Below are 13752 nucleotides of genomic sequence, written 5' to 3' on the forward strand. Positions count from 1 at the left end.
GTATTAGGTTCTTCACTTATCAAAGGTTAAAGATTCAAAACATCATCTCACATGTTTTAGAAGGTATTAGCTAAACTAATTGGTTAATTTTTTTTTACAGTTTATTGTAATATTCTAGACTCAAATCTCGCTTCCAATATTTATTCTTTGTAAAAAAAAAAAAAAATAAAGATATCTTCGGGTCAAACCAAATCTTTGTTACTTACTCTAATTTTTTAAAATAAATAAATAAATACATTAAAGTTAAAAATAGGTAAAAAAAATAAATAAATAACAAAACATTATTTACACTAAACCTAATAATAATAATAATAAAATTCTTTGTCATCACTACTTTTCCATACACTTAAGTTTCAAATAATCTTAGATTAATGAGCTCGACCTAATTTTAAGTTTAAGAGAGATGAAAATTACAATGAGGCAAGGCTGCTGCAAATGTTTTCATGCCATTGCCTCCCTGTTAGAGATTGCAACATATCGGCGGCATTCAATTCAATTCAAAGACAACATTCTCCCAACAAATAAGCATATCTAATTCTACCATGTAATATTTCTTTTACAGCATACATAAACAACGCGTATAAAAAAAAAAAAAAAAGGATTACATGCTATTTTGTAGGATTTAGCCAACTACAATTCCATGAGATTACATGCCCTGACTGCAAATGCAGGTGAAAAATAATAGGACTGACTCATTTAAAAGTTTGAAACGGGTCATTACTGACTGTTAAGAACTGCCTACCTTAGCCACTCAAGAGAGAGAGAGAATGAGAGCAAAAAGGGTCAAATAATGTGCTCGCAATAATTTGCATCACCTCTGAGGTTGATCTGAGCTAGAGGGTCCAGCGTTGGTGGGCGGCGCGGACAAGCTGCTTGCCGACCCATTCTCAGCAGGTGGATTAACACCCCATTTGCCTTCAGATTCTAGTGGCTTTACCACATGGACACCACCATCAGTCAAACCAAGGGCAAATTGGTTTGGCTCTGATGGATGTGCAGCAATCACGAGCGGATGTACATTTGTGCTGTCAAAACAAGCAGACAGTAATCAATCATGTGCAGGTAAAACTGCAGACTGTTTTAAGCTAAGAAAACAACTATGACTCTTCTTAGCTACATTCACAAGGCGAGAAGCACCATCAGCAACTAAACTAAAACCATAACCATAATCATCAAAACATGTAGTATGGATCTTTATTGTGCCTTTTTCTTTTTGGAGAAATGGAGCCTAAAAGTATGCAAAAACATGGGTGACAAAATACGGCATGCTGCATATATATATATATATATATATGATCTTATTACATCATTTTATGTGATGAATAACCAGGCTACAGTTGCAAAGCAAGTTAGTGCACAGACTTGTATCCATTATATATCAACTCAGAGAAAAGTGCAAAAAACACTAGACTACAGGAATTGATTCTTCGTCGTACCTGACACTGGCAGGGAGATATGCAGCCGGAAGGATCCGACAACGCAACTTGAGGTTTGCAGCATTAAATATACATACAGTGGCATCTAAGAAACTAGCATATATCGACTGGCTGTCACAAGAGAATGTTGCATGTGATATGGGCGCAGAACCTTCACGAGGAGACCACTGAAAGACAAAAAAGGACTATTGTTATGAGGATTAACATTGCATAACCTATATGCTCCAACATTTACAAGCTGACATGAATACCTGCTTGACACATTCTAGTTTAGTAGTTTCATATATAGCAATCTGGGTCTCATGCACAGCTAGGAAGTGTATTTGATCTTGATCGAACTGAACACGTGTGTCTGAGATGGTTGATGGAGTGCGAGCAGATTGGATCTGCAGAAATCTGCTTCTCTGTTTCTCCCACCCATCAGTTCCCCACACACACAACTGTAGCAAAAGAAAGAAGGAAAGTGGATGTACACATAAAGAGGTTAGCCTGTGATTAAAGAACCATATGTGAGCTCATTATATGCTACATGTCCCATATCCCCCTCAAAATTAAAGCATCAGTGAATAACCTGAGCATCAGCTCCAGATGAGACCAGCACATGTAAGGCATTCGAAAAGGCAAGACCAGTAATTCTCTTCGAGTGGCCTCTAAGTTTTCTCTTGACCTGCGGAAGCATATCTTGTAAACAACATTCTTTCTTCACACAAGTCACATGTTGCTTTAATAGCAAATTACCTCATCAACTCGAACATTATATATCTGAATTGTAGAGTCATCCATTCCTATAGCAATTATATTGTTGTCTAGTGGATGAAATGCGAGAAAAGTTGCTGTAGGTGGTGGTGGCATGAATGTTGTCATAGTCTGTTATTTAAAACATAATGGTCAATATTTAAGCAAGAACAAAGCAGTAATGCATGATGTAAACTTTATGTCTGACCTTAAAAGTCATCATGTTGAATAGAGATATTTTCCCTCCTGATGCTGACACGACGTATGAATCATTCTTTGACAATGCAAAGCAGTGGACAACTTCATCAGGATTTGTGTCTGTAATTTCATTAGTCATCAATATGCCACTTGGTGGTTGCCATAATTGAGGGGCAACACTTGCCGTTGCCTACAAAATGAAGCATTCCCTTTGTGAGAAGTATCGGCAGAAATTTGGATTTATGCTAATTGAAGAAGGATGGTGTTTTATAGAGGCATTTATTGTTTCTTTTACCTTTCCACTTGAATTGCGTTCATTACGAGGCCACTTCCAGAGCAGGTGAATTGCGTTTGATGCTAAAGCCAAAATGGCAGCACCAGAATTGGTGTAGATCAGTCTCGAAATCTGTAACAAAACAGGGCCTTGAAAAACAATACTTTTCTTGCATGACAAGTAAGATAAATGCAACTTTAGGATCCAATGGCAAAAAGAAGTCAAAATGATGATGTTCCAAAATCATTAGAACTTTGATGCCACATGGAAATCCTATTCCAAGTGCATAACCAACAACGTCTTTTAATTCCTAAATGAATGATCAACTTATCTCACTAGTAGATTGGCTAATGATTCTTAGATCTAGATTAAGGACTTCAGGTACAATCATCAAAGGGAACATACAGTAGATAGAAGCAAGGACTTAAATCTTAAAAACCAAGCACGTACTTGTCCCTTCTGACTACTAGAATAGACTCTGGTATATCACTAAAAAACTTAATGAAGCATTCTTGCCAAAAAGAAATTAATGAAGCATTAACTCAAGTGTCCGTATATCTCAACATGGTACATAAAATATAATGCATACCTGTACATGATCAAACTGTTAACAGTATGGTTGGTACATTTTTTATACGCACCATGAGATTCAATCAATGGCAGAAGACATTTCTTGATAAACTACTAGAACATTCTCCAAGCAAAGCTAGATTTAATTGGTACATGAAGAAAAAGGAACAATGAAAATGTTTTACGCCTAATATATAAGCCATGAGCACTTGAGCCTAGAAGCATCTAGTATAATCTAAAATTCTAAATAAAGTATTTGTAGCATCCAACCATCTCAGAATTATGACAATAGGTCTACATTCGAAGATCATCAATTTTTGGAAGCTCATCAAGCACATCAAGAAACCACAAAGGTCACTTTTTAATGGACCACCTAGATCTCTGTATTGTTTACCAAAAGCAACTCTCGGATCTCAAACAACAATCATGAGATCTGTGGCAATAGATAAATTCAAGATAGCAAAAATAGTTAGGTTAAAGTTCAGACAAAGTTTAGTGACCTATGGTCACATCACATGGACCGAATAATATTTCTTATTAGCTTATCTTACAAGACTAATAAGGTATTCCTTCATGCTTACTTTGTTTTAGCCTCAAAATCATCCTCCAGTACAAATGTACTTTACTTTTTTCTAAAGTCAGTATTCAGTTGAATATTGTATCACATTCGATTATTCTTTGATTTAAGAAAATAAGCAGCCACGATGGCTTGTTACAGGTTTATATATTACTTTTCATCTATGTTTAAGAAGCATAGAAACCACTCATATTCTTAGTTCATTTGCTTTTATGATATGCCTTATGCAATTAGTGAAGGCAAAGAATCATAAGCTAACAAGGATTGTTATAGAATCTATCTACTAAAGTGGAATAAGGATCACAGTTAATGAATTTCATGTTGGATAACCTTAACAAAGAAGGATTGTTGTAAAGTCAACAAATTGTGATAACAATTTGTTATCACAATTTGTTGAGACGACAACTTTACTTCTAAATTCTGGTAAAATCTGGAGGAAAGTTATGCACATGGTTTGCTTTCCCAAAACCTATCTCCGATGGATGTAAAATCTGAAAGGAATGCTCATACCTTATAAATTGAACTGCACGCCATAACCTGACACCTATTTGCCTAGCAACACAACCTCAGCATGAGGCAGTTCAAGACCAAATCACCATCAATGAAAATAATACATTGAAAAACATATCTACATAAATTAATGGAGAAATCGTTTAACTGATTGATCCAAAGAACAAATGCAGTCAAATTCCAAGCATATTTTCAGGGGTCAATAATGCACGTATTATTGAATGATTCAGTACTAAGATTAGAATCGTCTTCATCATATTGTTACTAAAGCAAGTGAGACTCATTTCAAGTTCAACAAAGACAACCATAGAGCAGTAAATTCTTACAACAAACATAATGTAGGTTGCCAAACAGATATGCATCTATGGACCTTATATATGACAGTGATGGCACATACTTTTTTCCCTGATAAATGCACAAAGGTCTTGTCTCAATAGAATGCAAAGTTGTGGAACACTCCAAGAAACAAAAAGGATGAGATGCACTGTGAGCAAGTTAGAAAAGGTTCTTGAATTTACAATGCATATCAATCACAAGTTCCCATATGGATAAATGCCAAATAAATTTTTCAGTAAAATTTTGACTGCAGAGAACTAACCTTGCTTGTTCTAAGATTATCCATAAGCCTTAAAGACCGACATTGAGTTGGTTCATTGATTTCTGTAAGCTTCCAGATCTTTGATTTGTCCATCAATTCATCAGTAATTCTAGGTTTTACATCCACCAAGTTTCTGCCATCTCCATTCTACCAAAATTGAATACAAAGTTAGCACAATAATAGTCTATAGAAGTTCCTGAATTCAAAATGGATTGCAATACAGCAGGGTTCTGAGATTAAAATGATAATTTTGAATAAAGTTGTGTACGAAAGAATAGTTCACAAACCATTCCAGATATTGGCATAGGTGGAGCAGTTCTATCAGTTATTCCAGAAGTAGTTGCAACAGCAGCAGCAGACAATGGGCTCATCATAGGCTGTATCAGATATCAAAGATAATGGCATGACATTCTCACCTTGTCAAAAACAAGTAGTTGGCCAGAAAAGCCTACCTTTGTTATAGTCTCTGAAACAGTCCTAGACGCATCAAAAGAACGATTTTCAAGTGTGCGCAACAGACGAATTCCATCAGCATTTGCCAAAATTTTAATTCCATTATCATGTGTAGAAACAGCTAATAATGTTCCTTCCTTGTTAAACCGTATCCTTGGGCTTGCCTGAAGTTAAAAGTTGAAGATATATAAACAGGGACTTTATTTAAAAATATTTATTTATGAGGATAGTAAAAGGAGAACTGACTGGAAGGCCACCATCAGCATCAATGGTTGTTAATAAATTAGTATTATCCATATCCCAGAACTTGATTAAAAACTCGTCTCCAGCAGCCAAAAACCGGTTCCGTGTGGTGTCAAATTGCACAACACCCAAAGAACGTTTTCGAAATCCTTGGTATGTTCTCTTCACAGCTCCTTCAGTTTCATTCCATTCCACTATGAATGTTTCCCCTTCTTTACTAGTCCCACATGAAAACAGCCTACAGAAAATGAGAGGAAACATTCATTGAAAAATGCAGAACCACTGTATATTTATTCTAAATTTTCATAAAAATAGACAATAGCAGCGGAAATATACCTCGAACCATCAGCACTATAGGCCATTGTAGTACACCAATGTCCTGGTGCATCATAATCCACCCTGGATCCCAGATTGTCATACAACCATGCCTTTATTTTTCCATCTAGTGCGGTTGAAAAGATGAACTGTATGACCAACAAAGGTAAAAGGTAAAAAGAATTAAATTGAACACAAAAACTCATCCAAAAGAAGAATACGTAGTTGTATCAATAACTTACTTAAAAGACTAAATGCATAGATTACCTGAATGTTCTCCTTGTGATGAGGGCAAACAGAATACACAGGTGCCCCATGCCCTTCAAAGGTATACTGTTTTGTGCCGCTAGTTGCATCCCACACCTAACGTAACACATAATTAGATTAAAATGTCAAGCAAGCAACCAAGCACATATACTTCAGAGTCTAAAATTCTATCGTTCTTCAGGACAAACCTTAATTGTCTTGTCATCCCCACAAGTTATAAAAGAAAGCTGCTTACTGGGATGAGCAAATGCAATATCATTAACACCGCCAACATGAGCATCAATCTGCGGATTGAATGTTCAAAGAAGCCATCAATAAGAATAAACAGAGAAAGTAGTGCATTTAAAGATGAATCCAGATTTCCAAACCTCCAAATGCTGCCTGATATCATCACTACCACGATAAGAGTATATTTGGACAATGTGCCTCGAATAAGCAACACCTACGCAATGGTTAAGGAGTAATTAGGGAATACTAATGACAACTCCCTAACAGTCCCTTTTTATCTGCAGAATATTCATATACAAAAAACCAAAAACAAAGAACTCCTCGTTTTTATAAACATACCAATAAGGAGCCACATAAAAACTTGTTGTTTTTACAAACTTACCAAACAAGGAGCCATCTGGGTTCCATATTACTCGATTAACTGATACAGCAGGATCCTTAACCAGAGATGCCTGTATAATGGAGCCGAACTCAGATCCATTGTGCAACACCAGAGGACCATTCAACAGTGTGTAGTATCATAAAATAAAACCCAAACCTGAAGAGACATGGAGCAAGTTCCAAGCTCCCAAACTTTGAAGTTCTTATGAATTAATCTCTCCCTAGTGCCAACATCCCATAAAGCAATGTCTCCCACATTTGTACCAACTACAATATGACAACAACAAAAGAACAACCAGCCTCAGCAAGTCATGAAAAGGAAATTACTTATAACTCAGAGGAGCACAAGAATGACAAAAAGCATACCGAGAAGAATAGTCTGTTGTAATGGATGAAAATCCATGCTCATGGGGTTCGAGCCCTGACTCAGCATTCGTGCAACTGTTTTTGGCAAGTCCTCTATAGTGTATGTAGACTGGTTATGATTCTGAGGATAAGAAACTGGCAGTATATTTACAGGCAGATTTACCTGAATTAAGTAGCCAACATTCAAAGGAACATTAGGATTACCCAGCAAGTAACATAATTAAGCAGTGCATAAGTACACGTATGGAGCAGCGACATCCAGCATACCTCATCAGAAATTCCAATGGGTCTTGTTCTTTTTGATACATGGTCAGAATCTGCTGATGAATACTCTATAGAAGGGTTGGCTGTTGGAGGAGTCCTTGGATGCTTCAAAATTGCCACTACACAGAAAAAAAAAAAAAAAAATTCAAAACAACTGACATTCCACCATAAACTTGTGCTACCAGCTATTACAGAGTCCATCACACTACCAGAATTTGTAGGTGCATTGAGTCCAATAGCTGCACCAGAGACAACTGGATGGGTTACAGCTGAAGGATTAGACATCCAGCCAGCCAGGGTTGCAGGAACTGGTGCTGGCACTGGTTGAAAAGGCTGAAGAAGAATGATATATTAAACATTTGAGAGTGATCTCATGATAAAAAAAACAAGTAAATTAAGATTAGGTAAGTTACCACATGAGTACCCAACGGTGGAAAACCTCCTGCTTTGGGCATGGATCCAAGTAGTGGATTGTTTGCCGGTGATGGAGCAAGAGCACCATTTGGTTGTCCGCATGAATGATCAACAAAAAGAGTTTTAATATCTGGATTTGGCCTAGGGTTTTTGCATAGCTGATGCTGCCAGTTTAAACTGTCATATCACATAATTATTAGTGAAACTGAGTACTTATCAACAAACTCCAAATAGTTAGAAAATAGAGATGACTCATCTGATTGTTCAAGAGTAAATGGATTGAGATGCAAATTAAAAACAAGCTTCCAAATGCACCACGGCAGGTTTATGCCATCTGTGCAACTTTAAGTTTAGCACTCTTCCTAGTTCTTTCTATCTGCGACTGGATCTATATCCATGACATTGATGTCTTCCGAGATATTCAGGAAATGACTGCACCATCTTGCTCTTTACCAAAGATCACTGTTTGTTTATGAAATATATGCACATATATAATAGTAACTTCCTCATGTTAATGATGTATTTTAGGCAAAATTCACTTGAGCAAGCTTATATCATCATCAAATAACTGGCAAGCATGGATTCGTCACCCCACCATCTGGTGCCAGGTACATCAGGCAATCTTCTATTGCCTCATTCAAACCCAAGTTATGTAGATAACCTCAGAGAAATTGCATTTACTGGCTTTCACTTCCAACAGTTGGCTTAACCGATTCATAAAAGGTACTATACAAAATTTTTTATTTATTCTATATATGATGACAATAAAAAATCACAAGGAGAAGTTTATTGTGATTGTTTAAATACAAACCAAAAGATGATGTAAACACTACTGTTGTAGAAAAGGAATCTGAAGATCAGATATCAAGTGAACAGGGTTAGATGGTATTCTTTGTTTATAGCTGGAAAAGATTTCCAAAAGGAAAAAAATGGAGTTTATTTTAGATATGCAATGTGCCAAATGTTACTGAGTGCTTGTCCTTATAGGGCTTTTGTGTAGGTGAAATAATTTTGAGCTGCTACCTCATGCTTGAAATAATAGATTACTTGCTGCTCTCTTCAGTAAAGAGAATGAAAATCCAAGTATCGCTAACAGCACATGGTGTAACCTCTTAGAGTCTTACCTTTGGTTAATTAGGGTACGTAGTCTAGAACTTTTTAGGTTTGGAAACTGTAATTTATCTCGGAATAGAGGGTTTGCTTCAATCAGCTTCTTGAGCTCAACAAGCATTATGGTCCGTGCTGATTTTGTATCCCCATACTTTGAGAGTTGCTCATTCTCCCTGAAAAGCTACTGTATTAGGCATCACAGAAGTAAACGATGAGGCAAACAATCGAGATAAAACATAAGTGATGAGAATATAAATGGTTGAACCTGAAATTCTCCAAAGTTAGAAGTTGTGTGATTTCCTTAAATAGCTCCTCATTAAATGAGGCAAAGACCTTCAAATCCTTGACAAGGATTTCAACTGCTTTTGCTCGGTCATGCCTAGGGAACAGAAACAAGGATCAATTTTATAAAAAAAAAATTCTTAAAAAAAAAAAAGAACAATAAAATAATAAACTGAAGCGTACTTGTCCAATGCTTCAAGATACTTCTGCTTCCTTATTTCGAAAAATATCTTCATGGAGTACCGGTTGTCATCAACCTTGGTGAAGCCAGAGAGGTACCGCTCGACGTTATCCCAATTCCCGTTATGCACCTCATCCTCAAAATACTTCATATTGAAATAGAAGCCAGCCTCCTGCTCAAGCCTGCATCCAAACCCCACAAAAAGAGAAAAATCCCAAAAAGAAAAAGTCACGAGATAGCCACGAGAAAAACCCATTAATCAACCAAAAATCGAATTTTTAACGATGTCACCAACTTGTGAACTGTTTCTTTGAACTTCTCTTCATCGAGGAACTGCAGAATCAGAAACACCAGCTCTCTGCTGAGAGACGACATTGTCTTGCCCCTGACTCCACCTCAAAACCCTAATTCCTCAAATAAAAGAAATACAGAAGACAAAATAAGATACATCTTCCCATCAACCACACGAACTTGAAGAAAAAAAATCAAATTTTGGAGAACAACTCATAACCAAATTTCGAAAATAATTGAAAAATGGAACCGTCGATGAATCCAAACTTGAACCAGAAGCAAAGAAGTCCAAGAAACCAGCATTCGATTTGCCAAATTTTCTTCTATCGCTTCCGTCGAGACAACTAAGGTTGGCACCCGAATCAAGGACCGAAACGTTAGGGCTTGAACAGATCGACGAAGGAAGAACAGCACCAGGATCGGTAATCGAGGAAGAATAAGAAAAACAGGAGAAAAGAGGGCCAGAGTGGGAAGCGAAAATTCCAACGAAAAGGCGAGGGAGATCCGAGCTCACCTAAGAGCAGAAGAACGGGAAGACGGCGAGACGGATCGATCCGAGCGAGGCAAAGACCAGAGACGAGACGAGCGACCAGCAATTTCGATCGAAACCTACAGAAATCGGACTGTCAGAGGAGGATTCGGAGCCGAGAGCGGTTGGATTCATGGTAAAGGTGGGGATAAGGTCCGCAGCTTATCACTGTGATATATCCACTCGCTTATTAGAGATGCTCCGCGTCCGTCCTTATAACGCGTTGGCGTTTGGGGCCCGCTTTGATACAGCCGAAGTCTCGGACATCGCGAACGTAGCGGAATCTGCCGGCTTTTATTAGACGGAACGAGGTGAAATCAATGTGATGGGATGATGGAGTCCGTACAGAACAATATGTCCGCGCCCAATGAGATAGTAACACGTAGGTCTGGAATCGCTGCAGAAGTAGAGTATGAACAAGGAATCACCACGGAGCCAAATGATAGCACGAAATTTGAGGATGATGATGATCACGAGGAGATCCACTTTCCGTCAGCTGGTGAGAAGATTTGGCAGGTATTTTATGGATTTAGTATCTAATAAAAAACCCACCTATTTTTTTTATTTTCCTCTAGAAAATGATATATATATATATATAAAGATAAATACCTCAGATTTTTTATGATGATAAATGCATGTTGTCATTAAAAAAAACCTCCGTGTCAGTCGTAAATTTTAAGCCACAAGCACTAACATTTATCATTAAAAATATAATTTATTGACAGGATTATCATAAAAAAATAATAATATTTTTCATTAATGATTAGTAGTCATTTTTCTTGGAGTGTGGTTGAAGAACCACACATGAAGTCCATGAGAAATAAAGAAATCTGTGACAAGTTAGATATCAAGTGACTGGAGGTTCATCCTCATGCAAAATCCTGTGAAGAGATGAAACAACTATAAGGTCGTTATTATATTAAAATAAGAAAAATACAATTCTAAAAATGTTATAAAGATTTTGTCAGCACTTCACCTAATGTAATACTATTTTTCCAGGTGAAAGTTGATATGATAACACCTAAAGAGGAGAGAGAGAGAGAGAGAAAGAAAGAAAGAGGGCTTGATCTACACAATAGCACATAGTTCTTGAGGTGTTGGATGACATCCAGAGTTCCCCCAAACACTTCAGTGAGAACCAGCTCTCAAGTTTAAGCTCAAAGAGCCCTACTGAATTGTTTGAGGGACTCCAGAGGTAATCCAACTCTTGTTGCTCTTTTCATAAGCATGCTACGACCTATTTATAACCACTCCCTTTGTAAGAGCCGGTTATCCGATTGGTTGCTCCCGGAGCTGTGGGTGCATACGTTTCTTCGTTCACTGAACCTAGACACTTGAGGTCTCATGATCGATAAGGAGGGAGGAATAGAACCTTCAGGGGTGTGACCACAAAGCCACCTCCGGCTATGTATCCTTTTGGCCGACTCCCTATGTCCTTCGTGCCATAGCACCCCAGAGATGCCATGCGACTCCACCATTTCACGAGCATAGATAAGCTTCGATGCTCTTAGGCATGGAGGTCGACGGGAAGACTTGTGCAAGCTAGATTGTCAACGCATCATTTCTGCTGTTTTAGATACATCCATCTGGAAAAGAATATGCATCACCGCAAGTTGAGGAGCGATATAGGATATCTAGATGGTCGGGGATGTATCCAACGATACTCCCGAGCCCTTTTTGAAGGGATTGAAATCCACAGGAAGCTTTTAACACCAAGAGATAAGGCCAACCGAGGTCGAGGTGGTTGTGAAGTTGGGATGGATGAATGAAGTGCTTGAGGAAGTCCAGCTAATTGGGATGGGCAGGTCGAGGTGCTTGTGAAGTTGCAAGACTCTTTCTCAGAGAATTCTTGTCCTGATGAAAGCATTTAACTACTACTTCAATAAATAAAATGATGATAGATAGTGGAGAGTTGTAATGACACAAAGGAAGCTTCATGATGCATATATAACCAGTTGATCTAGAATGGAGCAGAAATGACAATCTTTCGATGCATTAGAGTCAGTCGATGAGCCATCGCATTCTTCAGCTTCTTCTGAAACTACTGCAACCTCATTTCCCACTTGCGATTCTGTAGCCTCCAACTTGTTATCCTATTTGCCATGAAACTTGTCAGAATACAATTGTGCAACCTTCCTCTTGCTATTTCCTTGGATGTATACACTGGAAAAAAGGGACACTTGTGCAACAAATAGATGATTCGATTACCTCCAACAAAGACATTAGAACTTCCCTGGAGCTTGGATTTTTGAGAATTTGCAAAGCTGTCTCCTACACCAACTTTAAATAGTACAACAATTAGAAACATATAGCCAATTTAGATAGAGGATTGAACGAAATATTTGATTCTCTCATGTAAAAGAAGAATTAACGAGGACGGGTAGGAGGAGACGCATTCATCTACTACGTAGAAACTGTGCGTGAATCTTCCGAAAGCATCGTTGTCCCAGATAGACATGTCGCCTAATAGAGACGCTGCGATCACTGTTCTCCCACATGGATCAGGACGTCCTTTGGTGTGCAGGAAGGAACACAATGCAACAGCCTCACCATTTCTCTCCTAATGCTTCCATTGGATACATATGGAATGCTCGTCCTCTCCTTACCATCTCTCTTTCTCTCTTGAAGAGGAAGGAGCCGATAGTGTCCCTCTCCATGACTATACTACCTATGGTCGTACGCTCCATTGTTATTTATTGAGATTCTTGATGATACATCTTCGGATGTCCACACGATTAATGTTAAATGATGGCTTACTTAATTGTACTCGAGGAAAAAAAACCAAGGCCTCCGACTCCGCATGCTCAATTCCTTGCTTGGTCCAAGAAGGACTGCCCTACTGTGTGCTAGCGAGGCCACCGTCTCTGCAGAAAGAAACCACGAGGAACTTAGCTGCTTAGCAACAACAGAAGATTCATCAATCAGGAACAAGTTTCGTGACGGGAAGAGAGATTAAGAATCATTTTCTATTGCAGGTTTACTGAACCAGAGATTGGTAGAAAGCATGAGGGAATTCATAGCATTAATGCAAGGCTGTGATGTCGAAGGTAGCCTTCTTTTTCTTTCTCCCTTGTCAGCACTTTTTGTCAGCACAACATTTGACTCCAAACTACAGAAAACGATCTCTCAGAACACTTCTTTTTTTCTCTCTCTCTTTCGAAAAGAAAACTAAACTTTACAAAGTGTAACGAGAAAATACACCGTCCTTCGCATCTCCAAGAACCAAAAAATTACATGATTCAATTGTACGTGCATCTACACTGTTTTCCTGCCTCAAAACATGGAAGAATTTGCATTCAACAAAGCGAGGAGTCAATCATTTAATGTTCCCGACCAAAGTCAGAATAGTCCATGGCGGAGTAATATCTCACAGTTACCTTTCTCCTGATTCCTCGACTTCACATTTACTTGCTCTTCAACCTTGTTTTGTCACCAAACTCACAACCAAGTTGTTGTTGTTGTTGTTGTTCTTTTCTCTCTTCTTTTTCTTTTCTGTTCTTGGCTTGTAAACAAACCATCAGGCAACCGAA

At 38.0% G+C, this 13752-nt stretch overlaps 1 protein-coding gene across 1 annotated transcript; it reads right to left on the reverse strand.

Annotated features, from left to right (window-relative positions):
- Positions 1 to 509: 509 nt before the first annotated feature.
- LOC135615976 (protein TPR3-like) lies at positions 510 to 10414 on the reverse strand. Its single transcript, XM_065115128.1, has 26 exons — positions 10208 to 10414; positions 9698 to 9806; positions 9405 to 9584; positions 9205 to 9318; positions 8954 to 9112; positions 7829 to 8006; positions 7625 to 7748; positions 7419 to 7534; positions 7152 to 7314; positions 6943 to 7052; positions 6787 to 6856; positions 6545 to 6618; positions 6365 to 6460; positions 6177 to 6272; positions 5931 to 6058; positions 5598 to 5832; positions 5351 to 5515; positions 5186 to 5275; positions 4899 to 5045; positions 2665 to 2775; positions 2380 to 2559; positions 2175 to 2303; positions 2008 to 2103; positions 1688 to 1876; positions 1437 to 1603; positions 510 to 1025 (listed from the first exon to the last, which is right to left on the reverse strand). Exons 2-26 carry the CDS (start codon positions 9775 to 9777, stop codon positions 812 to 814), a joined length of 3411 nt encoding a protein of 1136 aa, XP_064971200.1. The 5' UTR covers positions 9778 to 9806; positions 10208 to 10414; the 3' UTR covers positions 510 to 811.
- Between the last annotated feature and the right edge of the window lie 3338 nt (positions 10415 to 13752).

The sequence above is a fragment of the Musa acuminata genome, chromosome BXJ2-6 (assembly GCF_036884655.1).
Source record: "Musa acuminata AAA Group cultivar baxijiao chromosome BXJ2-6, Cavendish_Baxijiao_AAA, whole genome shotgun sequence".
In the NCBI taxonomy this organism is placed as follows: Eukaryota; Viridiplantae; Streptophyta; class Magnoliopsida; order Zingiberales; family Musaceae; genus Musa; species Musa acuminata.